At 43.0% G+C, this 27944-nt stretch overlaps 3 protein-coding genes and 2 long non-coding RNA genes across 9 annotated transcripts; 3 read left to right on the forward strand and 2 right to left on the reverse strand.

The window, feature by feature from the left end:
- Positions 1-317: 317 nt before the first annotated feature.
- LOC122408889 (cyclin-dependent kinase-like 4) lies at positions 318-6575 on the forward strand. Of its 4 annotated transcripts, none has more exons than XM_043415981.1 (6): positions 318-678; positions 3327-3516; positions 4150-4497; positions 5052-5327; positions 5433-5591; positions 6003-6575. In XM_043415981.1, the coding sequence occupies exons 1-6, from the start codon at positions 611-613 to the stop codon at positions 6189-6191; spliced, it is 1230 nt and encodes a 409-aa protein (XP_043271916.1). In that variant the 5' UTR covers positions 318-610; the 3' UTR covers positions 6192-6575. The 4 variants fall into 4 exon arrangements, with proteins under 4 accessions (XP_043271916.1, XP_043271918.1, XP_043271915.1 ...); XM_043415983.1 differs by lacking the exon at positions 318-678 and adding an exon at positions 742-1397; XM_043415980.1 differs by lacking the exon at positions 318-678 and adding an exon at positions 2165-2555.
- Positions 6554-8243, reverse strand: LOC122408891 (uncharacterized). The gene is made up of 2 exons (XR_006260560.1): positions 7655-8243; positions 6554-7134 (listed from the first exon to the last, which is right to left on the reverse strand). It is a non-coding gene; the product is annotated as an uncharacterized lncRNA (long non-coding RNA).
- Positions 8244-8333: 90 nt separating this feature from the next.
- On the forward strand, positions 8334-10365 carry Dph5 (diphthine methyl ester synthase). Of its 2 annotated transcripts, XM_043415986.1 has the most exons (4): positions 8334-8474; positions 8629-8867; positions 9248-9746; positions 9952-10365. In XM_043415986.1, the coding sequence occupies exons 2-4, from the start codon at positions 8733-8735 to the stop codon at positions 10170-10172; spliced, it is 855 nt and encodes a 284-aa protein (XP_043271921.1). In that variant the 5' UTR covers positions 8334-8474; positions 8629-8732; the 3' UTR covers positions 10173-10365. The 2 variants fall into 2 exon arrangements, with proteins under 2 accessions (XP_043271921.1, XP_043271919.1); XM_043415984.1 differs by having other exon boundaries at positions 8380-8867.
- LOC122408892 (uncharacterized) lies at positions 9857-11020 on the reverse strand. The gene is made up of 2 exons (XR_006260561.1): positions 10825-11020; positions 9857-10099 (listed from the first exon to the last, which is right to left on the reverse strand). It is a non-coding gene; the product is annotated as an uncharacterized lncRNA (long non-coding RNA).
- A 31-nt stretch (positions 11021-11051) lies between these two features.
- LOC122408888 (titin homolog) lies at positions 11052-26822 on the forward strand. Its single transcript, XM_043415979.1, has 4 exons — positions 11052-11190; positions 12092-17808; positions 18003-18100; positions 24332-26822. The coding sequence occupies exons 2-4, from the start codon at positions 12105-12107 to the stop codon at positions 26003-26005; spliced, it is 7476 nt and encodes a 2491-aa protein (XP_043271914.1). The 5' UTR covers positions 11052-11190; positions 12092-12104; the 3' UTR covers positions 26006-26822.
- The last annotated feature ends 1122 nt before the right edge of the window (positions 26823-27944 follow it).

Raw genomic sequence — 27944 nt, forward strand, 5'->3', positions numbered from 1 at the left:
GGCGAAATCACGAACAGGTTCGAGCGCTTCCAAATATTTCCTGAAACGTTAAATTCCTCGAAAACAAATGACACTTTTCGACCATTTTTCCTGAATCCTCTCTGCTGGCAGTTGCTGCGCTTCGACTTTCCTCGGATACTTTTGATGACTGAGGAAAGCACGCAGCACCTGAAAATTCGCATTGTTTTTGGAAACCGATAGATCGACGGACAAAAGGACTTGCGCATCAGCTGCGCAGTCGCCTGATAAAAACACTGGTGCTGGCTTCGGATTCGGTTTCGCGGCTCGCAAGACGACCAGTGTCCCCGCGAGAGGCCGCGTCGTCGCACGCGCCGAGAGCGTCCATCGATGGGCTTTTTCGAGCGGTCATTTCAGTGCGGTTTAAGCTCTGGAGCAGCAGCAGCAGCAGCAGTACCGATCCAAGCTTCCGCGATGATCGAACCTCGTGCACTCGACGGTCAAGAGCGGCGTGCCGGAAAAACAATATTCGCAGAGATCGCGTAGTGGAACGAGTTGCGTTTCAAACGGGAGGAACAAGCTCGCTTAACCGCGAGAGCTCTTCGCAGAAACATCAAAAGTTCTTTCATATACGACGCGGAGTTTCGGACGCATGGACAAATGGCTTCAAGATAGAAAGCTGTGGCTTTTTGGGAACACTCTGCCGCTTTTGCCGCGCAGGTAGAAAATTGTACTTTGATTATCGCTTTGTATTAGTTATGCGCGTATGACCCGCGAGGGAAACCACCTTAATCGATTATAAGGCTGGTCTCCTCGTCGCTGTCAGCGCCACTTTTCCACGTGAAAACAATATCGAGACCGACGACGCGATTTGACGGCCAAGCAGGCCCGCGTACGCGAGCAACGTTGCTCCTTTTCCGTTCGATCATCGACCGATTCGCTGCCCCTCGAATAAGTCGCCTTTCTCCAGAGCGCATTTTCGCGCCTTTTTCTAGTCCGCGGTACACCGCTTTTCAGCATACAACAAGCTGTAAAACTGACTAAGAATCGCGAGTTTAAAGTCAATGACTCGACTCTACACCGCGCTGCCTGCTCGTTATTCCTCGTCAGGCGTTCCTCGCTGTACAAGTGCGCAACTTTCGAGCTCTAGCTCGCTGGCCTCCGCGGTCGCCGCGGCGCGAGTACGCACGCGATATTGATCGTCGATAATCGAGAAGCCTAAGCAGACCCCGGTGACTCGCTCGTCAAAATACGGGGCTCGCAATTAACCCGCCCGCCCTCGCAGCCGCACGCGTCGCTACACTTTGCCGAGGAATAAATTAGTGCAGAGTTGGAGGCCGCGCTTGACGATGCGCGCCTGAATCAGCGGCCGATGGCAGTGCCGACGTCCTCACGATTCCCGCTTCCTCGCCCGCGATGAATGCGCTCTTTCAACTTTTGTGAGTTATCGCATTTTTTCTACTCGAGAGTTTCGCGGCTGAACCGCGAGCGGCCCGAAAAAGCGGCTCCTTTATCCGACGGTCTCAGGTTTTCTCTTGAACAATAAAAATATCTTTCGGTATATACGAAGCCCGCATCGTCGCCTTTGCCGAAAGGTAAACAGAGTTCTCGATATTTCTCTAGAGTGAGAATCGTTCTGGAGAAAGCGCGAATTCCTGCCGGTCGTCTGCGCGGCAGCTCGCGGAGCGTCTGTCATATCGGTTCGATGCAGTGCCGTCATTCGGAGCCAGCACGAAAAGCACTCGTTTCTTCCTCGGGGAATAAAAATAATGAGACTTTTCGATATTTTGTAAAGAAATAAGAGCCAGCACGAAAAGCACTCGTTTCTTCCTCGGGGAATAAAAATAATGAGACTTTTCGATATTTTGTAAAGAAATAAGTAAACACCCGGAGGACGCGGAGGTGCTTTCGATGCTGTTGTAATCACAAGCGCGTCTGCGGCCTGAGCGAAGAATTTTCTGCCATTTGAATTCCCACTCGGCGGGCAAAAATTCGAAAATTTGAAAGCCCGTTGATAAATGATATGGCGATCGATGCATCGCGGTTGCGGTACCGCGACACGAGACCTCTCCCTAGTTCGAATCTCGCGACCGAGATATTAGCGGGACGATCGTTAATTGCGTCGAGTCCGTGAGCGAGCGCGTTGCTTCTTTCCGCGTTTCCCGATCGATAGAAACGTGGAGAAAAAAGCGGCGGTGTTTTCTTATTGTTCGGCGGTGAGCGATCGATCGCGGCGGCGATGGCGCGCCGGCGGCAGCAGCAGCTGGCACAGCTACGTTCAGCGAGTACTTTCGCTATTTTTATATCCGTATACAAAATAATTCTTGTACATTTCCTTTTATTTTTGACTCATGTAATTGCTATTTTATTTTTTTTCTCCCTCTTTTTTTTTATATATATATATTTTTTTTTACAAATCTGTTGAATGCGTACGTATACTACGAGAAAAGAAACGCGGGGTTATGGGGTGATCGGTAACGAATCGAAGACGCTTATGAACTCGTGGCGATGCTCTTTGTGTCGAAAATCCTCCAACGAGTAACGAAAATGGTCAACGATCTTCTGTTCGCAAATTATCGGCAATGCGCGCCCGTTTGGTACGTACAACGGAGGCTGATTATTTTTTTACGATTAAGATGATGGATCAGTCGGTAATCACACCTCGAATTTTTGAAATTGAAACTCTTTGACATCGCTCGTCCGATTAAAATAATAAAAATGTCATCGTACGCAGCACGATCGCGAAAATCCGATGACACTTTTATTTTTTCGATCAGACGAACGACGTGGAAAAATTTCCTTTTAAAATCTCTCTCGTACTCACGGTTGTGATTACCGACTGATCCATCATCTTAAGGGATACCCGATAACCCCTTTAAAGACCGATACGCGGTGACTCGGGGCGGTAAAGGCCCGATGGAGGGGCTGGGGCAAAGGGGCGCTCCGCAAGGAAGAGTGCGCGCGGTTATCCACCACGCAGAGGGGCTTGACCTCTGGTCAACGCGATGGGAAAAAGGACAGTACGGTTTGTAACCTCGCTGGGTTAACTATAAAGGTGGAGAGGACCGACTTCGCCCTGGGATATTATGCTCTTTGTTCAACGATTCAGTCTGCCCTGCCTTGGGAGATTGTCCAAGTGCGTTTTTTAAAATTGTTGTGTTACGTTACTCGCCGAGGACTCGCTCCTTCCGGTCCCACTCTCACGTGCCCCAACCAAGTCTCATATTTTTTCCAATTCTAGCTTCTAATATCGAGCCACAGGAGTGGTGCCGCTATTTTTAGTTGGCTTTGTTGCCTCTCGGGGCGAAAAGCTGCGGAGTCGAGAGACTAATTTAACGTCGTTTTCTCATGTTTCATATCGACCGAAGGTCTCGCGCGCCGAGCAAAGCGATGGAGAGGTACGAGCGACTTGCGCGTCTCGGCGAGGGTAGCTACGGAGTTGTCTTTCAATGCCGAGATCGCCAAACCGGAAGACTCGTCGCCGTTAAAAAGTTTCAACAGACCGAGGACGACCCTCTCATACGGAAGATCGCACTCCGGGAAATACGCTTGCTCAAGGTACGTCGATGCTCCTCGCTTCATTGTTTTGACCTTTCATTTTTGGAGGATATCCGGAGAGTCCGCGTAAGAGGAAACGTCGTGGTCAATACCAACCGCTCGATAAAATACGCCGCTGGCGAGCACCGCACTTCAGCCGGCCGCTTCGCAACCCTCCCATCGACCGCTCGTTAAAAAGCACCCCATCTTCGCCGGACTTTTCCTACGGAAGGGAATATGATGCCGCCGATATTCAAACTACGCCCTTTGACCTTTTGATCCTTCAAGGATATTCGCCATCCTTAAATTACTCGCTCACACGCTTTCACATTCAGCTGGGAACCACCGCGATAATTAAATACGTTGCTACACATTTTTTCCCCGACCTTCGTCCGCACCTCGAAAGATTGCTTTTGGATTGAAAAAAATCAATGCGCAGGGTCGTGGCTTACGAAAAGAGAATGAAGACGAAATCGTTTCAGTCCCTTAGTCAATTTAGTATCGACGAGAAACATTAGTTTCCCGTCGGAATTCCAGATTTTTAAAAATATTTCATTTGGAAAATTCAAATTTTGAAAGTTTTCAAATGTCGAAGTCGATGATAAAAAAATATTGCCTCGGAGGATTAAAAGGCTCGATTCTGATATTTCGCAGAATCTTAAACACCCGAATCTGGTGAATCTCCTGGAGGTTTTCAGACGAAAAAGAAAATTGCATCTTGTTTTTGAGTATTGCGAACACACGCTACTCAACGAAATGGAAAAGTATCCGAAGGGCTGCCCCGAAATCACCACCCGACAACTCACCTGGCAAATTCTTCAAGGCGTCGCGTACTGTCACAGGCTCGGATGCGTTCACCGCGACGTTAAACCTGAAAATATTCTCATCACCGGTGAAGGAGTCGTCAAACTTTGCGACTTTGGCTTCGCCAGGATGCTCAGCCCTGGGGAAAATTACACGGAATATGTCGCCACTAGATGGTACAGAGCGCCGGAGCTACTGGTTCGTTCCAATTTTCCAAAATATCCAATTTTTCTTTATCCTTTTCCGAAATAGCCGTGAAGCTCCCTTCAAATTAAAGTCGTACACCGACTCGTGACGGCCACAATTCATGCCTTTCTGTCCGGTTCAATCTGCAACTAAATTCATTGATTCAGAACGAATGAGAATTGAAGAAAAAAAGATCGTTTCTTTTCACAGAGTCAATTATCGTGCATTTAGGGAGCTCGAGCCTGAAAAGTGGCCATTCCAATGATGATAAGGAGCTTCACGGTCGTATTTTTGTAAAATTTTTTTTGAAAAGTATAAGCCGATGGAAGATTCAAAAATATTCAATACATCCAAGAAATCAAAGAAAATATTGTTTGAGGTTTTTAGTAAAAAATCTAAATAAATAAAATTTGAGGAATTTGTTGTAGAAAAATTGAAAGTTGGCGAATTTTCTAAATAATCTAAAAGCAAGAGAGCTCAGAAATTATTTTATTGGGATATTCCAAGGTGTTTAACGACAGCATGAAATTTAGCTATCGCCTTAATGAGTTTGGATGATTCTTAAGGTGGGAGACACGCAATACGGGACGCCGGTAGATGTTTGGGCGATCGGTTGTGTGTTTGCCGAATTGATTCGAGGCGAGGCGCTTTGGCCTGGAAAATCGGACGTTGATCAACTGTATCTCATAAGAAGAACCCTCGGCGATCTATTGCCGAGGCACATGGCAATCTTTCAGCAGAACGAGTTTTTTGCTGGTGTCATTTTGCCGACACCGCAATCCGTGACGCCTCTCGAGACCGCTTTGCCGGAAAGAACGAATACCAGCGCGTCGCGACACCAGGTACTCGTTGAATCGATGAAAAACGTTTGAGAAATTCTCATTTTTGCCGGAGCCACTTCCGGAGATGATTTCGTCATGACGATAATACGATTCTCGTTTCTTCAGATCGATTTCTTGAAAAAGTGTCTCGACAAGGATCCGGAGCTTCGATGGACGTGCGATCAGTTGCTGCAACACAATTACTTCGATAATTTTCACTTCAAAGTACCGGAGAGCGAGGTCGATGAGTTTGAAAAATTAAAAAAGTACCGAGACCGGTCGAGGGTGAGTTCACATAATTTCAACAAAATTTATAAACCGAATCTCTAGCGGAAGCGGATAACCTCATTGCTCTCCTTTTGAGCATGCAACGGAAACGGTTGGAGAAGAAACAAAATTTAATAAGACCGAGTTTTGGGGGCAGGAAATTTGCTACGAAAAAGCTCTCGAAATTTTTTCTTCTTTCTTTGCTCTTTCCAGGAAATTTCATGCTCCATGCTCCACAGAACTGCTCACAAAGAACATTTCGAATCGTTCCGGTGATACACGCGATGAAAGATCGAATATCATTTAACGTGAATAATCGTGACTGTTCGACTTAGAATTCAGACTCAAATTCGATTCCACAAGAATCATCATGAGTCGTGGAACATGATAAGTGGAACAAAAAATAAAACGTTCTTTTTCCATCGACAGAACACGAATTACGGTCAATTGGTAATGTTGCCACAACTGTCGAAAAACGGTGGTACGATACAAAATCTCCAACACCAGCAGCAACAGCAGCAGCAGCAGCAGCAACAACAGGATGGTCGACCAAAAAGTTCCTCGATGAGACATCACCGCGATTTTGATCACTTGCCGACAATCAGGGGCTGCAACTGAATCGAAAATACGTGCGGCCCTGCGCCGCACGATTCACAATCGAATGTACTATAAAACGTATTTATCATTATTCCATCGTTGTAAAGAAAAACTGAGGAGAATCGTGTTCCGTCCGCGTCTCAAGTACGCTTGATTACCATTTTTGAATTATTTATATTTCATCGTTTGGTACGTGTGCCTGCGAGGTCACCCATTCATAACTAAGTTTCATTTCTCTACATTTTCACACTTGCATGATCGATTGTATATGTATTTATATACATTCGCATGAACATAGAGAAGTATGTTGTAAAGAACGGTTGTGTACAGAGGAGGGTTTAAGATTATAAGAGGACTCTGTGATGAAAATGTCAACACAAGAATAAAGAGACTCGCCACGTTGTATATTTATTGTTAAAATGTATTGAAACCCTGCCAGGTTGTGTACAGTTAGAACGAAATGTATAACATTTCATTCAACTAGGAATTGTTGAAATTCTTTTTTTGAAGCTGAACAGCGTAACTAAATTTTGCAGTTGACGGATCTCAAGTTTGTGTATCAACGATCCAAACTTCGTTACAGTTGTGGTAAGAATGGCATAGGAACGGTTCGTTTCACCCAAAGAAAAATAAAAATGCATAAGAGCGAACAAGGTATAGAAAAAATGTAGTAAAGAAACATAATGTTTATTCACGTGGAAATGGATCCAGTTTTCTCAGATACTGAAACGGTTTCAATTTGGTTTTTTGGTCTTCCGGTACATAATAGTCGACCAGTCTGTCCCAAGCTATGTGAATAGCTAGGAAACCGATAAATCCAACAACGAACACTCCGTTGCCACGTAGAAAACTCGGCTTGCTTTTCTCCACCCTACCAACTATATTTGCAGATCTCGTAGGTTCAGCTGACAGGTTTTGCCGGTTACCATTATTCATTTTTTTCTCCTCGCACCTCAATATTTCTCTGTTTGACATAACAAAATGCATATGGTATACATTACATAATCTGTTTCATCATACAGAATAATTCTTGACAACCAAAGACTTTGAGTTTGTGAATGATGAAAAAATGCAGAAACTAGCTTCGGTTATAGTCTTCTGAAAGCTCTGAAGCCTTTTTCAGAACCATAATACTCAAGGGTTAAACTGCTTTGAACTGTAGTTTACATTTAGTTTGAACATCTTTGAGCTGTAGTTTACTTGAAAGTATTGCATATTGGGTCTTGAGAAAATTTGTCACATTTTTCAGGCATTTTTTTGAGGGAACACAACAGTCCATTTAACGAAGAAAATAAATCACCATGTTATGCAAAATGAACGAGTTAGAACACGTCGATGTTCATACGTGCTCAAATTATGGTTATTCGAGACTATGCATCAAGAGTTGACCTTCGAAAATTAGTTTGTTCAAACAATCTACTCTTATCGTTTGAACACTAATTTTTAAAAATGATCAACACTTTTTCTATATAGTTCTCACTTACTGTTTTAGAAAAGTTACAATCAGTTTATTGCAATGACAGCGATGGTCGTTGCTCGTTTACTGTCTTGATGCGAATGCGAATGCGAAATAAGAAATAATATAACGTTTTCTAGGTTAGCTTTGAAAAGTCTTCTGCTACTAAGCGTTGATAGCGTTGTTGAGGAGGAGCGAGGAGCCCCTGCTAAAAACGTACACTTTTTGGTAGCGGTCAACTCGGGAAATAAAATTCCCGTCGTACTCGGTCGAGTTTGCAGATTAGTAAAAATGAAATCACATTTACATTCGCTCTACCGCGATTTTGACAATATTTGATTTATACATTTCTCGGATAAACAATGATCGAACAAACGTTCAAACAATATTATTTGTTTCAAACAAACGATTCCGAATCAATTGGCGTTTGAAAAAATCAATTTCGAAACAGTGGCGGCTAATTTAACGCTATTTTTTATTTCGTTTGTTCGTCAAAAAATATTGTCAAACAAACGTTTAAATTAATCAAACATTCACAAACTAACGACAAACAATCATAATGAAATTAAAAAAATGGCAAAAGGCAAAACCGAGGGGCTAATTTTATATAGCTCAATTTTGCTTAGCATAAATAAGACATTGAGTTTTTCAAACTTAATCCACATTTCTTGTTCTAATATATGTGTGGAAACAAGTTTATATGAATTCGAATTTTACTAATTGATCGGTTTCGTTAAATCTGCAGATCCGGCAGCAGGCAGCAGAGTTCATAGTAATTTCCGAGTTGGCTGCAACGAAAAAACGCCATATTATTATCAGTAATCAAGATCCAACCGAATTCGTTTTCGGTAATCACACAAAAAATATACTTAGTTCCCAACAATAACAAACTGGCTTTGACCTCGCATGAATCCTCACCACAGTCCATACATTTTTAAACATTGATATTTTTATGTTTGAAACCTTCTTATATTAACAACTGCGTTTGACGGAAACATACAGAACACAGAGCAGTTGCATCGTCGGCACCGAAACGCAACACGTGGTCAAACAAAGTTACAATTTTTCTATGTGTATTTTAATTGAAGTTGGAATTTAAAAAAATCATGTTGTACGTAATCGGTCTTGGGCTCGGAGACGCGACCGATGTCACAGTCAAAGGACTTGAAATAATCAAAAAGTGTCAACGTGTTTATTTGGAATCTTATACATCGATTTTGACAGTAGGACCGCAAGTTTTGGTACGTAAACACTAGCCAAGTTTTGCCCCCCCAAAAATGAACACTTTTCAAATGTGACTATGACTACGTTTACACGGTTCTCTTATTCCGGTTTAGTTATATCAATATAGATATACAAAATGCATATATCTGTCGATATATATAAATATACCCGTCTGTATATACAAAACTGGAATAAGAGGGCCGGTTAAACGTAGACTATGACTTGGCAAGCAGTTGGATTTCATATTTAAAAAATTCATCATCGAAAAGACATTGGTATGGATTAAATTCGTATTTTATGATTGTATTATCATTATTTTCTCAATTTAGCTACAAATAATTTATCATTCTTATAATGGACATCTTAATTATTACTTTTGTTGTTATTTTTGTGACAGGAAAAATTTTATGGACGATCCGTCATTGTTGCGGATCGAGAACTTGTAGAAAGTGGCGCTGAAGAAATTCTGTCTGGTGCTGAGAAGGAAGATATAGGATTTTTAGTTATCGGAGATCCATTCGGGGCAACCACTCATACAGATTTGGTGCTGAGAGCTCGAGAACGGGGCGTGAAAGTTCAGATTGTTCACAATGCTTCGATAATAAATGCTGTTGGCTGTTGTGGTCTCCAGTTATATTCTTATGGAGAAACAATTTCTATACCTTATTGGACCGATACATGGCAGCCTGAAAGTTTTTATGAAAAAATAGCTGGCAATAGAGTGCGAGGTCTTCACACTCTTTGTCTTCTTGATATTAAAGTCAAAGAGCCGACTCTTGAAAGCCTTTGTAAAAAAAAGAAGGAATACATGCCTCCAAAATTCATGAGTGTATCCGAAGCTGCGGATCAATTGACTCACATAATCGATAAGAAAATCGAGAGGAAAGAGAAAGTTGGTGAGTTCTTGAATGCTCAGTTCGTCTTCCACCTTTCTATTATTGAAATGTTTTCAATGGAAAATTATTTAATAGCATCAGTAAATTGTGGTAAGAAATGATGTTCAGTCTTAAGCGAAGAGAAATTTATTGCGCACAATTTCAATCACGAGTTTTGGTACGGTCAAATATTTTTTATTTTTTACATTATCATCATTTTTTTTAGCATTTGACGAAAAGAGCCTCGTCGTTGGATTAGCTCGCGTTGGATCGGAGAATCAACGTATAGTCGCGTGTAGCCTCAAAGAAATGCGCAACGTTGACCTAGGCCCTCCGCTCCATTGTCTTGTAATACCAGCTGAAACTCTGCACCCCTTGGAATACGAATATTTGATTCAGTATGCCGAAAATTCTGAAGAATTTGCTGAACAAGTGAAACGTTCGTAAATTGCTTAACCGATGAAAGAATTTCTTCTACAGCAAATATCAATAAAAAAAAAGAAAAAGAAAAACAGAATTTAGCTCTAAAGTACCCAAATCTATCCAGTATCTTTTGCAATGTCCTCTATCAAAACTTTTGCAAAATTATAATAATTATAAAAACACTGCGATCGCGATAAATACATCAAGATCGTATCCACTGTGTTGTTTTTTCATTTTCATAAATTCCTCTTTTAATGTTGAGCGATAACAATCGTTCAACGACTTCACTAGAAACATTTCGCAATGATTATCGACCATCTGAACTTTTTACATAAATAACTAGTTATTTCAAATACAATTTTTGTGCCCCAATGTCACAAGGTATTTACCATTTGGAAACATTATTCCTTTTTTAAATGTATTCTTGAATTTTCATTTAATTTATCAGAATCTCATAAATACCAGCATTCATCTTCTAATAATTTCTTTCCCCGTTCAAAAACTTGGAACAAGTACGCACGAAAAAAAATGAAAAATAGAAAAATTTTGGAGGAGTAAATGAGAAAATGAAATGATGTGTAAATTGAGTAAACCAATAGAAATGAAATGTTTTTGAGAGATGATCACTTTTCGATGCGAGTTCAAAATGACAAGTAGTTTTCGTGCACGAAAATACCTTTCGTTTTTCAGCGGCTCGCGGGCAGTGAATTTGATGTGCGTGACCGAACCGAAGTCGGTTGTATGTAAAACATGTAACACAAGATAGCCGAATGGACACGAACGAGGAGGGTGGCTCGTTTTTTTTTTCTACACTACGAAATACAGTCAGATGGCCATGGATGCCGAGAATAATCAATGGAAAACCATCGATCGGCCGTGTTCCCAGGGAAGGTGAATTCACCGGCTGGTTCAGTCGAGCTCGGGAACTCTGAACCTGCGAACCTGCTCCGAACGACGTGCCTGCCAGCGACGTCACTCTCCGAAATCTTGTCGTACTCGCAATTATATTCTTTGTCGCGTTTACCTTCCTCAAAACTTCCAGGTAATTTATGTTTACTCGATTTTTTTCTGCTTCTACCATTTATGTTTGCTTCAACATCTTTTTTAATACAGCTTTTGATATATTCTCGTTTTCTAATCATTTATCCTGAAAAAACACGAATTATTTTCGTTTAAATTTAATTATTATTTTAATTTTTATAATAATAAAATTACAAACATTTTATTAAATTAATAAAAAATAAATTTAAATTTAAATAAACTTAAATTAAATAAAAAAATAAAAATGAAAGAGCCACGAGACTTTTTTCTTTTTTTTTTTTTTTTTCATTACAATAAAACATCAGACAAATATACAATTTTTACTCTCGGAAAATTGTTGAAAACGTACCGCTTATTTGGACCTCTTACTTTTGTTTAACTTGAGGCATCGCGCACAAAATACTACGAACAATTAAAAAACACAAATTTTCTACAAATAATATACGAAAAAATTGAACATTTTCCAACCTCTGTCAGTGCTCGCGTTACAAGTTCTTATACTTTCATTATAAAGACAATTACTCCAAAGTTCAATTACCCATAAACGTTTGAATATTTTATGATCCTCGTTGAATTTATCCTTTCGGACGACAAAACGTAAAAAAATAAGGAAATATGCGAATTTTCTTTTTTGAATTTGGAGCCTTCTTCGGTATTTCCAACATAAAAAGTCTGAAAAACCTCAACGGTCAATTTTCATCGGATTCAGCAGGTGAAATCTCATTGATTCCGTCTTTCATAAAATGAATAACTGAATAGATATGCAATATTCCAATATCGAAGATAGTCCGTTGGAAATTTATTCGGTTTGAAAAGAAATAATGAGAGAGCTCATGAAAACATACGCATGTGGTTTGGTCATGTGAAACGTTGAAGAATAAATTTTAAATATTTTCTTGCAGAACGTGCTAAAAAATGGCTTCATCCACACTCGAAGAGGCCAAATTGCCAGGTGGTTATTTGGTGACACCGAGAGTGCCTCAGGGCCTTGCAGCAGCGGTGGAGGGTCTTACCAGGGAAGTGATACGTAATTCTCCGGAAGATATTTACGTATTCGCGGCTCACCACTTCGAGAAATTGTTGGAGCTTCGCGAAGAGTGCGGCAGGGCAGACGAAGGAGGTGGAAAGTCAAGGAATATGGAGAACAGAACAAATAACACATTGATGGAAATGAGTCGAGCATTGAGAATGCGAGAAATCGATCGTGAGCATGCAAGAGCAACGAGAAATGCGATCGATCAGGTCGGATGGTCGTTGAATCAAACGGCAAAGGTATTAAAGCGTCATAGGAGTATATTCGGCGATGAAGGACGAAGAATAACGACCGACGAAGTATTTCTCATGGCCGATCAGAAGAAGAACGATTCTCAATCGCTTGAATCGTCGAATAAAAGAATGGCTGGAAAAAAAAGTAGCGGCAGAGAAAAGTCCGGCAGGAACGATTCGTGGAAAGCTTCGACCAGCAGAACGGAGCGGTCTTTGTCGAACGAGGATTCAACGGAAAATGTTACGAGACCGGGACCGAAAATAATAACGCAAATGTCGAATTTGTCGAGCGGCAGCACCATGTTGGCGAAAGACATAAAAACGGAGTTGAGGAAAAATCGCATAAGCAGTAGGGAAAGGAGAAACTTGAGAGCGAGACACGAGGAGATAAACGCGCAGGAAAAATCCGAGGACAAAGTGCTCAAGTACAGCGGCAGAAGTTCGTCGAAGAAATTGTCGGAAAAACAGAAAAGGCTTGAGGCGGAAGGTGAAGAAAAGCGATCGCGTGAGAGCAGCGAACCACCACCGAGAGCGTCCAAAGATCGTCGCCGTGAAAAATCCCGTGGCGAAGATTCCTCGAGAAAAACGGACGATGAAAAATTGACGAAACGTGCACCGAGCATGGACCGGGTGAGAGATTTCGTGCTCGACAGATTCGCAACGACGCGAAGTCTCGAAGAGCTCCAGAGTGTCAATTATGTGGAAAAAGTTCAGGAAATAATCGACGAAACGGGTCCGATAATAAAGGAAAAAGTGGAGCAATTAAAGAGCGGGGTGATCGGGAGATCGGAGCGAAGTTCTTGGTTCGCGAATACGCGAGGGAACCGTGTAAGAGGATCGAACGACGAATCGCCGAGTGAAAAATTCAGGCTGAAAGAAGATTCGCCGGAAATTTCAGCGTCGGAGAATTCTACGAGTGACGCTCTCCGAGCTCGATTAACGGAAACGAAGAATCTCATGGAAAACGTGTCGTCGAGTTTCGCGAGAGCACCGCGTCGTTCGAGGTCGGCGCGTAGTTTCCGACGATCGATTAAGAACGCCGAACTTTCGGGGGATCACTCCATTTCGAGAGATTCGTTGACGGAAACGGCGGATAATCAGGGCAATATCCTTGAGAGGAGGCTCTCCAGAACGCGAGATTTGATGGACAACATATCGGCCTCGCTATCAAAACCAATGAGACGTTCGAGCTCGGCGAAGAATTTGCGAAAACGCCAGGAAACTGTGGAAGATGAGGAAGCAAACAAGGACGTTCTGAAAAAGCGTTTAGACGAGACTCGAAATTTGTTGCGTGGCATTTCCTTGAGTTTTGGCAAATCGATTGAGCAAGCGAGAAACAAAACGACCATCGATCCGCAGGATTCTACCTTCTCAGAGGATCAAACGAGCTCCAAGTCGAGTTTGCCAGCGGTCCGCCCGATCTCCACGAGAAATTCGTCCGGCACTGTGTCGAGAAGCGACTCCGATAATCTCGTACTTCCGGCCATTTCACCGGAAGCTCCGAGATCCGCGAAAGTAAAAGAGGACCTCGTTTTACCAGTGCTTTCGCCAACGGGAACGGCATCGACGAACCAAGACTCCAGCAAAATCCTCGATACGAACGATCACGTTCCTCCCGCAGATTTTGCAATTTCGGAAGTCCCTGTTGAAGATTACGTTCTGGAACTTCCGGCCGAGACTCTTTCTCGAGACAGTTTGAACGCCACACCTAATTTTGATAGCATACCACAGAGACCGGATTCCCTGGAGCCTGCGAATGACCTCGAAGACGCGCTCGAACAACGTGAAAAAAAGACAACTACGGATGTCTTTTATAATGAAAATTCAGTAATTCGTGATCTCCAAACACCCTCGGAGATCATCGGTGACCTCGAAACAAAGAACTTTGATGAAAAAGACGTTGAAAATAAAATTGAACTTCTCGATGACGCTGAAAACGAAGCTTCAAACGTGATCGATGAGCTTGGAGTTGAGAACTTGGATGAGCACGAACCCGAAACGGAGTTTGAGTCTCCCAGGGGTCTCGAAATCAAAGCTTCAGAAGCCGAAGATCTTCGAACAGAGTCTTCCGCAGTCCTTGAACTCTCGACAGCACTTTCAGACGCCTGTGAACACGAAGAAAGCGACGTCGCTCCGGCCGACCTTGAGTCGAGGCTCCAGGACATCGAACGAGTACAAAAAAGCATCGAACAAGTATTGGAGCCAAAAACAACGGTGAGTCAGGAAAAAATTGAAAGGTTCGACATGGTTGAGAAGCTTCGAGAGCTCGAAGAAGCCGAAAAACGAATCGACAAAATATTCGACAAGGAGAACCGTGCTGCGATCGAAGATCCACGAGATGGCGATAAAATGCCAGTGGAAACTGTCGAGGACTCGCAAAAATCGGAGGGAAAAGTTCCAGAAGAAATAAATACAGAAACGACAAAATCTGAATTCACAGAAATCGAGGAAGGAGAAAAAGAATCGAAACTCGACGTTGAGCGCTCCGAAAAGTTGTCCGACAGTTTGGGAATTACTTACTCGCCGGAACCTTTAAATTATACTTACGTTCTGACGGAGGGCTCTCCCTACGAAATCCCGGACACAGTCACAACCGTAATTATTCCTGAGAGACTCGTCGAATCGCCATTGTCCGAAAAGCTTCGCGTTGAAATTGGAGACGAAGCGGAAGTCGAATTATCCTTGATTCCGGGTGGAGAATCTAGAGCAGAGTCAATCGAAGAGATCGCAGAAAACGAGGCAAATTCGATCGAAGCTGATCGAGTGAAAGAGGAAATGAAAGAGAAGAGGCAAGCGGGTCGGGAATTTCTTACAGAAGATCCGGAAGAGAATGTGGAGACCGGCGAAAAGACCGAAACGAAAAAAGTCCGTGAAGTGGTGGACGACGAAGACGAGCCTTCGCCGAAGAGTCGCTCGGATCCCTTCGGTGAGTTTGTCAGGCCGGAAACTCTCACGGAAACTTCGTCGGACATAGAATTCATTCGGGGGATTGAGGATTTGCAGATTCCTCGTCAAGATCTCGGGCCCATAAACGAGGAAGTGTCCGAGGAGATGGAAGAGCTCACGGAGAAACAAGACGCGATGGAAACATTGAGAAACGTCGAAAAGCTCGAAGAAGAGAGAGAAGAAACGTTGGAATTTGGGGAAATTGAGAAGCCAGAGGGGAAAGAAGGCCAGAAAGATTTGGGCGAATCGAGGATAGTCGAATCGGACTTGTCGCCCGAAGCAACGAGACCGAACCTTAACTCGGAATCATCGAACGAAGTTAAGGAAAGTAGCGTCGCCGACGAACCCCTCGAATCCACCAAAGGCGATAATTCAATCGACGACGAAGCGAGCAGCGCGACAAGAACGCCCGAATCTTCCAACGAAATAAAAGAAACCACTCTGACCGACGCTCTGAGTTTGTCCCTCGATGCCACGAGGCCATTCGTGCCCGAATTGAATCTCGACTCGCTCCAGGACATCACCGTCTCGTCGTTCAAAATGACCGAGGACGATTACGAGGTTCAGGAACGTGGCGAAAACGAAAGCACCAACTCCATCGCCGACACTCTCACTTCTGACGATAATAACCGTACCAACGGTGGATTCGTCGAGGAACCTGTCCTCGACGAATATCTCGTATCGCCTTCCTCAACGACCAAATCCGACGAGAATGCGGCCAACGAGAAGGAACAAGTTGTGGAAGAAACGATCGTCAAGAGCCAGCTCGAAATCGAGGAAGACGTTTGCGAAAAAGCTCACGCTTACGTGACTGGACCATGCGAAACGGGAGACGATTCTTCAACCGGCGAAAAAATGCTTCTAGGCATGGAGGAGAAAGAGAATGAAAAGGAGGCAGAGCGGGTCGAGGAAAGTGAGAGTACAGAGTCGCTCGCTGCTCCGTTAAAAACGGAGAGCGAAAATGTTACAAAAGTTACTAAAGAGGACATTCTAACCACCGAATCCGGAGATGGAAGAATCGAAGAAGACACTGAGGATCAAGGATTCGTGGACATAGAAAGGAATGAAGAAATGGGCAAAGAGCAAGCGAACGAACATGAACGAACTTCAAACGTGGAAAAAGAAGACAAAAGTTTGTCCGATGAAGAAACAACGAGGTCAGAAAAATTCATTGAAAATGTAGAAATTAGTGAACAGTTGCAAGAAGCGGAAACAGAGTTGACGAAAATTGACGAAACACTGCAATCGCAAGGTTTGGACGAGGATGTCAGTATCGAAAGTGTACACTCTCGAAAGGAAGATGGAAATGCCGAGTCGCCAACGCGTATCGAAGAAGAGCCTGACGTTAGGAAAGCTGACGAGAGCGTTGATCGTTCGAACGAAAAAGAAGTGGATAATATAAAATCGGAAACTGCCGATACCGAACCGCGTGAAAGTATCGATGCTCCGGAAGTGGAAAAAATTGATGGACCGAAATTGGATGAAATTGAGACCGAGGAAGCTGGCGACATTGATATGCCCGAAACAGAAGAAATCGACACTTCGAAAATGGAAGAAATCAACGCTGAGAATAATGAATTTATCAATGATGGAGCCTTTTCTCCACAGGCGAGCGATGACTCCGAAAGGGAAGAAATCGATTTAAAAAATACTGAGGAAATTGATATCGTAAAAAAGGAAGAAATTGCTAGCGAAAATCTGAATGGAGCCGACGACAAGGATTTGCCTAAAAAGGAAGAAACGACTGCGAACAAGGAAGAAATTTATACGGAGAGCATGGAAGAAACTGGTGTTGGGAAAAGGGAAGAAACGAGTGCGCCGGAAACGGAAGGAACCAGTGCCGAGAAAGAAGAAGAAGAAGAAAAAGAAGCGATAGTCGACCCCGAGTCTCCGAAGAAAGGAGTTTCAGAACATTGCGAAGTACAAAGTGTAGAAAGTCCGAAAAAAACCGAAAGTCCGGAAAATGTTGAAGCTGGGGCGGGTGAGGGTGAGGAAACCGACGTGAGTTACGGGGAAGAAGAAACGCCATTGGCGGTTTCGAGGTCCGCGAGTCAATGCACAACGAGGCGAGTGAGTTCAGGAAATCTTGCGAAACTTCGAGAAGACCCAGCGCTCAGTTGGACCGAAGAGACCGAGCGGGAGAAGGACAAGAGCGAGAGTGATCCGGGTTCGTCGAAGGTCACATTTTCGGGAATCGACGACGAGGCGACGAACATAAAAGCCGTCAAAGAAAATTATGAAATCGTCGTTAGTCCGAAGGGCGTCAAGCAAGAAATTGACGAAGCTCGAACGACTAAGGACAGCAGCAAAGAGTGTCATGTTTACGTGCCGGAAGTTGACGCGAGTGAGGACTATTCGACGAGTGAGAGCAGCACTTTCGATTCGGCTGTGACCAAAATTCAAGCTGGTGAGCTTTCGCACATTTTGATTTTATTTTATTTCTTTCCAAATTCGTGGTTCTAGCTGAGAAAAAGTTTTTTTTTTTAAATTAAAGAAAATTCAAATCCGTCAGGTGGAAGACTTTTTTGCTTCGCAAACTTTGCTATTCTCTTAACAATTTCGTCAGTACGTTCTCAAACGTTTATTGTTGTACGTGTACAGGCGTCCGAGGTTTCCTTACGCGAAGACGACTTCTGCGAGGCCAACAAAACCGCAGCTCAACCCTGAGTGGCATACCGTCAATTCAGGATAGCATAGCAGTGAGTTACGACGTGCATGCGTGTATCCGAATACTCACGTGTTTCACGAGTATACGCGAGAGTCCCGTATTTCTCGATCTCGTCTTACCCTAACCCGAGATTTCAACCTTTCGCACGAGACCCTCGTCTGCAAAATATTTATTTACAGGCTACTCCAAAACTCGGATTCGGAACACAATAAATCACGAAATTCCGGAAAAAAATATTCCCCGAGAATCGAGTTGGATTAGATATTCCAAGTTGACTTTTGGTCTGAGAGAGCCTTTTTCATTCGCTTTGACAGTTGTTTTTTGACGAAGGTTTGTACAGATGCGCATTTAAGGGTCTCTTTTTCGGTTGGGAATACTTGCAGCTGGAAAGCTCTCGTCAGAAATTGCTTTCGAATGAATACATTCAGTGGCAAAGAACGTTTTTTCAACGAATTTGAATTCGCGTGGTGCGAAAAATTGATCAACTCGTGACTGAGGAGAAAACGTGGCAGTGAAATGAAATTCTCGTCTTTGGGGGAGCCTGTACGAATATTTTCGAATTTATAGATATGTGTTCACTGCCTAAGTGTATGCTGAGTTGCCGAGACGCGTCGTGATCCATATCCCCGAGATTTGTGTGTCTGTGTGTTCGTCTGCACGTTAGTCTAGACACAGTTTGCACGCATCTCCCTGTGAATTCCGCGGTAATGGAAGATTCAACACTCCAAAGTTGAACGACTTTGTACGTATGTACACGAGAAAACCGACTCGAGAATGGAGCGGAATGACAATGCGAAGCATGGGCGAATTCAATTTGCAGCTTGCCCACCGACATCGCTTTTGCTTTCGATCTTCCATTTTTTCGTTTCCCGAACCTTTTTGATGAGAGAAGCTTTCGCAGTTGGATATTGGTCGAGGCCTTTTCAGGCGGCAAAAAACTTCCCGAAGCTCTTTTTTCGAAAGAAGTTGATTATAAAATTATTAAAAGACGATTTTTGTGATTGAAATGAAAAATTGACGCTCGATTTTATTCAAATTTATTCCCAAGCATCAGCGTAATTTTCGTTTTGAAATTCGAGTCCGGCCTCAACGGGAAAATCGGGCTTTGAAAATCTGCCCTTTCCAATTTCGAGACTCACGTGTGGCCAATTTTATATACACAAACGCGAAGCAAAAAAAACGAACGATTGGCATTCTCCTTGTGGCTTGGTGAGCTTTATTTAAAGATCTTGCCAAGAAGCGGAGAGAGGGAGAGAAAGAAAAAGAGAAAAAAAGTCGTTGTCCGAAGCCGATGAATTCGCAGCGTCGTATCGGTTCGTGCGGACTTTTATTATAGCCACCATATTGGCTCGATGCGACCGACCTTAACCATAAGCCAAAACCATCAACGAACTACTAGACGACCTAAATTTCGAGCGGAAAAGCTCTCCCCTCATAATTCACAGCTTTTATTAGATTTTTTCACTTGAACCTACCGAATAAACTGCTCGCCGCCCTTATGTTTCATAAAGGAAATTTGTATAGCTGCGAGAAAGCTATTTTCGTTCGTGATTGCCTCGAAAAAACGTGAGAACTCTGATTTCCGCTCCTTCTTCTTTCGGTTTTTATCTCGCAGGACTAATTCATTGGAGTCAGTTTTGTTACAAGATTTTCCGTCGTTCATTTTCATTCAACAACTCGGAAAAAAGTCCGTATTTGAACGAACTTTTTTGTGGTTCCTCGATCAAATCGAGGAAGAAAAAATTCATATATCAAAGGTCGATACGAAAAACTGAGTCTTACAATAAAAAGTTCATTCCAAGAAAAATGGAAACGACAAAGATTGAATATTTTGTCGATTCTCGTGCTAAAAGTCCTGCAGTTTAAGGTAGCTTCATCGCCAGGCTCATTTCATAAGATTGAAAAAAAAAAAACAAAAAATTGTATGCTGTAACTTAATAACTTTTGAGAGAGGGCTGTGTAAAATTTCAGGGTCGGTTACCGACCTGATTTCAGAGAAATTAATTATTCAATATTGGGTGGTTTTCGCGAAGGAGCTTCGAGACGGCATACAAAAACCTAACTTCCGGTTGCTATAAAAGCGCGTAGAAATTCATGAAACCCTGGAAAAAAAACTGCAATTCATATGCTTAAATGCACTCGTAGTAATAATCTAAATACTCCCCAAAAAAAAACGTTGCGCTTATCGCGGCCTATTTTTTATGGAATATTAAGTTTAATTCGAACTTCCGGCATTGGATTTCCTACAACTCGCTATGATACGGAGACGACGTGACAGCAAGACAGCAGCTGAGTGTATTAGTCCGAACCTCAATTTGACAGATCAACGGAAAAGAGAGGTTAAAAATTCACGAGTCGTCGAGTAGAAAAAGACGGAGAGAACCGGCGTTGCCAAACGTAGACCTAGGGACACTAAGCGAATCGTTGGACTGACTTTTTTTTCTCATTTTTATAATGCAGCAGTGCAAACATTCATTTAAGGAGTTTCAGTACAGAAGTCAAAATATTAAGAAATTGATGAAATTTGGTGATAATGTTCTTCAACATCAAGTGCGAAAACTCAAATTTTTTCAAAATTTTCTTCTACTTAGTTATCGAGTAATTACGCATTAAAGCAGATTTCTCATGCCCGGAATGTATACCTATATATATGGAAACGCTATGCTTATACACGTAAACTTTAGTGATCAATTACTCGATAACTGTGTAGAAGAAAAATCTTAAAAAATTTGTGTCGTCAAATTTGGCACTAAAGAATATGTTCACCAAATTTTATAAAATTCTGAACTTTTTGAATTTTTTAATTTTTTTAGCATGGATTAGCATGGCAACATTGTATCGCCTGTACCGAAACTCCTTAAAGGATTAAATACGGAAAATTTGAGTTATTAGAAATGATTTTTTTCCATACTTCAATAATATTGATTACGACAAGTCTCAAATATTACCAGTGGCATGACTAGACTCGAGCGATAGGACTACCTTAAAATGTTTTTATGTAGCTAAGTTTTCGTGATTTCAATGCGCATACATTTTTCAAAATTTTGGTTACAAGACGCAAGTGAGTAATCGTATTCGAACGCAAAGAAGGTCTCGCTGTAAAATAATATCGATTCGAAAAGTGCGGAAATAAAGAATAGTCTTATGAGTCACGAGCCGTCGTTGATTTCGATCTCGCTTACGAAATTATTTCGGAACATAGATTCCCACGTTTCCGAGCTTGGTAAACCAGGAATCGATTTTATTGCTTTAACTCGAGCAACTATATTCGACCTTCTTTTTCCTTATCGTCGACACATCGACTCACGCAAAAAACAAGTTGACCGAAAAATGAGTGATCGCTTGCTCCTATACATGGAGTTTTCTCAGGATCGGTGAATTTCACAAAATTATGCGACTATCGATTCCCCGGTTGACCTGAATTTCGTTATTGACTGTGCAATAATATATTTTCTGGTAATTTAATAAATTCGAGTTTTCCGTGTTTCTCTCCATTCTCGAGCCAAATGTGACTCATTTTCTTAACGATTCATTTAATTTCTGTATCGTGTGCACCCCCCTATAATCGAATTCACAATAACATGCGACGAGAATTTCGAGTCTTACGGAGGCGAGTCGTATTTATCGATCGAAGCATCCTCGTGACGTACTACGAACAGGAACGAAAAAATACGTTGTCCGGTCATTAATGTCTCATTCACTTATTCTCCGTGCCTCGAGGTGGGCAGAAGATTACGAAATGGCGAAAGGAAGTTGTGGAAGAGAGAACGGTGCGCTGTCACGAAGTCGAGACGAATCGATGCTGGTCAAGCCTTGGCAAAGAGACCAAAACGATGCTCCTCCTCAGCATCTCGGAATAATTACTTCTCGAATCTCAAGGTCCGCATGCTAAGACACAGTTACCCTCTCTGAAAATTCATTTTCCCAATACTTTCGATTGCCCTCTTCGTCACACTTTCAACTATCACTCGTCGTTTTTCGGTTGGTAGGAATCAGTCGAACAAACGAGTAACTTTCAATTTATTCATCGAATTTTCAATCAACGCTTATATCCGGTGAAAAAAAAATACGAAAAAGTGCAAAAACGGTGGAGAAAACTCTCGTGAGGCGTCAATTTCTTTAGAATGCGAATTCGAGCAACAAAAAATGTGTCATTCGTTGAAAATTTCCAATCGATAAAATCTGATCGAACGGAACGGAAGCAGAAGAATGGGAACGCTTTTAACAATTCAGAGATCAAAGAAGTTGAATTTCCTTGCGGCTTTTCGGAATAATCCTCGGAGGAAGAACGGAATCTAGACTAAAATCGCGCCGTTCTCCGCGTCTATGTTCGACGCGATCGAAAGAAAGAAAAAAACGTTGGCCCGAATCCGGGGAGTGCGAAAGAAAACATATGGCCGCTAGAATCCACGCGATATTTTTAGGTTTTTAAAAAATATCGGTGAAAGCCGTCAATTTTTTTTGTTTCCAGATTTCAAAGCTTCAAAAGTTTCGTATTTGACGTATTTTGTATTTTTTACCTTTGGATACAATGCGAGTTCGTAGCTGAGTGACATTTCCCCGCGCGAAGATCGTGAGGAAATTTACTTTTAAGGAAGCACTCTTTCGCGTCACCGTGCTCCAAGTCCGGTCGATGACGAAAGGATGAATGAGCTATAAAAAAAAAAAGGTTGAGCAGAAACGTTTATTTTTTGAGTGCGAATATTGCGCACGAGTTTCGTGCTATTAGTAGCGATCGTTAAATCGCAACGATAACGTCGCGTTTTCGATGCGTGTCGCGCGTTTATCTCGCATCTCTTCTCGAAATTATTGCGAAGACGCTTTTTGCGAACATGTGGCGATCTCTTTTTGGACAGCGCGCCATGCCTATACGTATAGTTGTGATCGGATGCCTGTCCACCCGATGGTACAGTTTTCTTTGAAGATTTCTTCATGCCAAGGACGCGAAGACTCGTCAGTGCGCACGGCAAGAAGCGAGAGAAAACATGGCGATCGCTCAGCCTCTCTTCAATCCCGCAATTGTAAATCTTCCAATCGTTTTACGATTATTCACTGTCGGACAGCTCGATTTTCTATTTTTGGCGATAAACACCCGAGGACCCTTAGCTCCGCGAACAGTGTTCGCGAGAGCCAATGCTGTGGATCGTTGCTCCGATGTCGTTCTTCGAGCAATCTCTCGCTCAACATTTTTTGTAAACAATCTTGTCTGCCCATTTGAGACCGTCGAAACACATAAAAAATATCATATTTTACGATGCGAATGTTAGTTTTAGTGCCCCGGGGAGAACGATGATTTATGCTCGATTGAAAATAAGAATAACCGCTGAGAAAAGTGATTCGGCAGCTTTTCCAAGACAAAAAAAGAATCGCAATTCGACTGAAAAAAACTGTTGCCTGCGGCCGCGCTCTAGTGGAAGTGCCGATAGGACAAAAATGCTTAATCTTCATGGAGAGAATTAAATTTGAAAAATTACCGTCCAGTAACGATAGCGCGGTGACGAAGTGCAATTCTTTATATTATGGGAAAGAAATTGAATTTTCCTACAAATAAAATAATATTCATTGTTGACAGTAGCAATTTTTACCGGAGTATTTGATAAATTTTGACGTCACTGTAAAAATTTCCGTACAAGTGTTTTTATGCTAGGATGCGACGATAGTGAGGACATGACAGGGGTACGTTGTCGCTATTTCCCCATTATTTTTATATGCTCAGCCCTTTGGTGAAGTGTGTAAATCACCGTTTCGAAGTGCTAAGAAATTCGGATACGAGGTGATCGATACCCATGTTAGAGCAAAGACATTTTACCGTGATGCACCGTAAAATTTACTAAACGTTTTGTAAATTTTAGTGTTGTACGTATACAGTAAATTTCACTATCTGCAATATTAACTATAGTATAAAACTGAAAATTCTGCAAAATATTGAAAATTTTACAGCGCGTTATATTACTGGAATAAATATTTTTCGTTAACTCGTCCCCGGTAAATTTTACAGCGATTTTCACGCTAAATATTACCGTGTTTTAGAAAAACTTATTGTTTTGGTAGTAAAGAAAATGTTGGCTTTCCACCCGAGCAGCCTGCAGCTTGCGCGGACTGTTGATAAATTTATATTTCACGCTATGAAGTACTACCCGCATCACATAAAATCGTTCATCGTTCCGACAAAGCTCCTTCTTTTCCAAACAACTCGTCGATACCCACTTAGCATATCAATTCATTACTCACTCAGCTTTATTTCTCTTCCGTTGCTGCGCAGATCGACGAGCCGGATTCGGTGGACGATCGAGTTCTCGAAGCCTCGGAGGAAAAAATAACGAGGCCCGAAGAAACGTCGACATTCGCGCCACCAGCTTTGGACAATGATTTCGTGGACGCTGCGACTAAAATTCAGAGCAATTACCGTGGCTACAAGGCCAGACAACGGTTGCGCCGCGAGGATGCCGTTCAGCGGACAACTTTTTCACTGGAAAAATCGTTCGCTGAGAGTGGCCTTCGACACACGGGAGAATTTTACGATTGCATACCCTTGCCCATTCACGACATTACGCTCGAAAGAAAAGCATCAAAATCGTTGGGGAATTTGATCGGCACGGAAAAATCTGACGTTTCTGCGAGCGGTGAATCTGAAAAAATGAACGACGATAAATCAACTTCGCCGCCGTTGAAATCCGACGACATCGCGACCGAATCCTCCGGCCCTCTCGATCCCGCAAAAGTGTTTTTCGGTGGAACACCAATCGCGCCACTGATACAATTCAACGTGAGACCGAGCGGCAGTCAACTCGTAGACTTGGTTGTCCTCGCTAAGGAAGATGCCGCGTTGCAAACCGGATATTTGAACTTTATAACGAGCGTCGAAGACGCAGAAGCGATCGTCGTTCCAGGAGAAGTACCCTTGGCTCCGACCAATTTCACCGTAGACCAACCCAATTCGAATGAGAGTCTGAAAGAACCGTTGGCGCTTTCGGACCCACCGATTGGCCTCATAATCGAAGAGATTACGAGCTCGATTGACGACAATGCAGAGAAACTCGATGAGGAAAACGACGAAACAATGCCGTCGACGATTCCCTCTTCAATTGCACCGGAAGTGCTCGAGGAGTCGTTGAACTCTTCGACTGCACTTAACCTCTCCGCAAAGGTTGTTTCAGGCTCGATGAATAACGCTCATCAATCCGACGGCGATACTTCCGATCGGTCGGAAGTTGAGGAGCACCGAAGCGGAAACGAGGCAGCAACAAAAAACGAAAATTTGACCGAGTCTGGGAGGGAAATGAAGATGGAAAAAAGCATCGAGCACGAGAAAGAATCCTCGATAATGAATTTCCCAGTCTTCCACTCTCCAATGGGACGTTCTTCCACCAAAGACGAGGAATTCTTGGGTCCCGAGAGTTCCGTCGACTCGATGGAGTGTCCGGACGTGCAAGCTCGAACAAGCGTCGCTCCCGGTTCTCCCGAACCGATGATCGGTGAATCTGCGTCGACGGTACGAGGGCCAGGAGACCCTGAAGCGAAAGAAACTTCCCCGGAAAGAGGCTCTTCAGATCGCTCCGGAATATCGGAAAAAAGGGACAAGGAAGAATCCCTGGATTCAAACGTCGAGGACAGCCTCCCTTCAAAATTGTCTTTCTCCATGAAAGTCGAAGATTTGCTTGACGTAGGATCGGAGGACGGTATCGATTTACTCGGTAAGAAGCCCTTCCGGGAGGTTTCCTCGAAGCCTACCGATCTGAGGAAATCGATGAGCCTGTCGCAAGAGAGCCAATTGGCCGATGAACGAATCGAGTCACCGATTACGATGATACAGATCGCTCCTGGGAGTTCGGAGTCACCGAAACAAGAGGAACTTTCCGAAAATGCTGAAGAGGAAAATAAAACGAATGAGAAAAGCGTCAGTAGTCCGAATTCAGAAAGATCTGACAAGAAATAACGATCGAAAGCGTTTGATTAAGGACAATCGTAGTTACGTGAGATTATAAATATTTGTAGAATTGAAATGACGGCTAATTAAATGAGAAATGGTGATTTGGGTAATCGGCAACTGTTCCCAAACGTCTTTTTATTCATAAAGTTGTCGATTCACGTAGAATTTTAAACGCCAATTTCCTGACACATCCTCCAAGTTCGATGAAGCATGAAAAATGCAAAGTGCCCGTTGGGTCATCGGCACACGTGTGTTTGAGAAAATTTTCTCTTTCGCAACGATGCATCGCTAGTTTTCTAGAAGAGGAAAATAAGGAGAAGCAAGAAGAAGTCAAGAAAGAGATGACATTGACGTAACGCATGTTCGACTAATGAGATAATCTTGCCAAAGATTGAGGCACGTCGGTATGGATCAGTATCAGCTAAACTAGGATACAACTTGTTCGCAGCATATCTTTACGTGGTGTTTGCTGGCAACTCGGATCGTATGAGCCAGCACTCGAGTGGCTTTACTCGTAAAGACACTACACGGCGTCTCGAAAGTTATGCTTCCAAATTCAGAAGCCAAACCAACGACGAGATCCTTGAAACAGAAGTCATTGGCCGTTTTCCTCTTCGATGTATGGCTGACGAGACACCCGATCCAAGTGGGAATTGGCTAATCCGGATTGGTCGTCTCCAGTTTCGATCGATGCCTCATCAACGGTGCCGCATTACAGAAAAAAATGCTCAACGACTTTCCCCTTCAGAATTTGGAGAAGCGTCTATTTTCAAGGCGATCCGAGTATTTCGAGATAAAGAAACTCGAGTAATCGTGCATTTTCTATGCCATTGTCTCACTTTGTTCCCGCTCATTTATCTTGGCTCTTTCTTCCCCGGGAGGCAAGTTCCTGCCGTTGAGATCCGCCTGTCGCAACAACAGATGAGCGTTGACAGTAAAGTTAAAAGGGTGTATCCGACGTCATTGAACGGGGGGAGCTGGGTATCGTCGACGTTCATTTGACTTTTAGCGAGTAGTATACACAGTATTCGCGCGAATAGGTCATCGGTATAGAGTTCTTATTTTTGGTATCTGAGGATTTGAGAGACGAGAGGCAAACCCAGAAGAGTGAGCTATTTCTCATTGCTCGTCTTGGGAGTCACGGCTCGCTTCTACCACTCTCCTGCTCTCGGCTTGCTGACTCTTTTCGGTTTAGTATGCGAAAAACTCTTGTCTTTCCGAGCCTGTGAGTGTTCGCGAGTCAAGTCGTCAGCTGAGAGGCCAATTGAGGCGACGAATCTCGATGATATCGTATGCAGAAGAAGCGAAGAATACTGAGAACGAGTCAACGAAGAAGGGCGGCTTGGATACACGAACCTGGCATTCCGATCGGTCGAAGAATGCGTCGGACACATCTCGAGAACGGACCTTGGTACGTATTTTGGTACCGCGAGTCTTTTTATCCCCCTCGCACAATCTTCCGTCTCTCTTCTTCCTCTGCTCTCTCTCCCTCGCTTTCTGTCTCTCTCCTTCCCTTCCTCCTCTCTCGGTCTCTTTTTATCCCTCGCCGTATGAATGACACGAGATATGCACGATTGAATGTATCCCAGTCCGCACTCTCGCCGCCGCGGTAACCTTGGCTCTACGTCATACTAAACTATCTCAGCCAGAAGAGATTGACTCTGGTGGCGTCGCTCCTTCATTACATATGACAATAACGGTCTATGTATAAACGCCTGTTTATACGTATACGCTCGTGTATGCGGATCGAGAGGATCGAAGTCAATGGGCCAAAGAGCATTGGACGCGTCCGAATAATACGAAGAATCATCCGCGCGAGCAGGGACATTCCAGATAATTCGTTCCTAATTGTTTCAATGCATTTTTTCAAGTCCAATTGCTCGCGGGAGTGTCACGAGCTTGGACGAACAAACATTTGTGGCATTCCCCGAACACTAATTGGTCA

Source organism: Venturia canescens, chromosome 4 (genome assembly GCF_019457755.1).
Source record: "Venturia canescens isolate UGA chromosome 4, ASM1945775v1, whole genome shotgun sequence".
NCBI lineage: Eukaryota > Metazoa > Arthropoda > Insecta > Hymenoptera > Ichneumonidae > Venturia > Venturia canescens.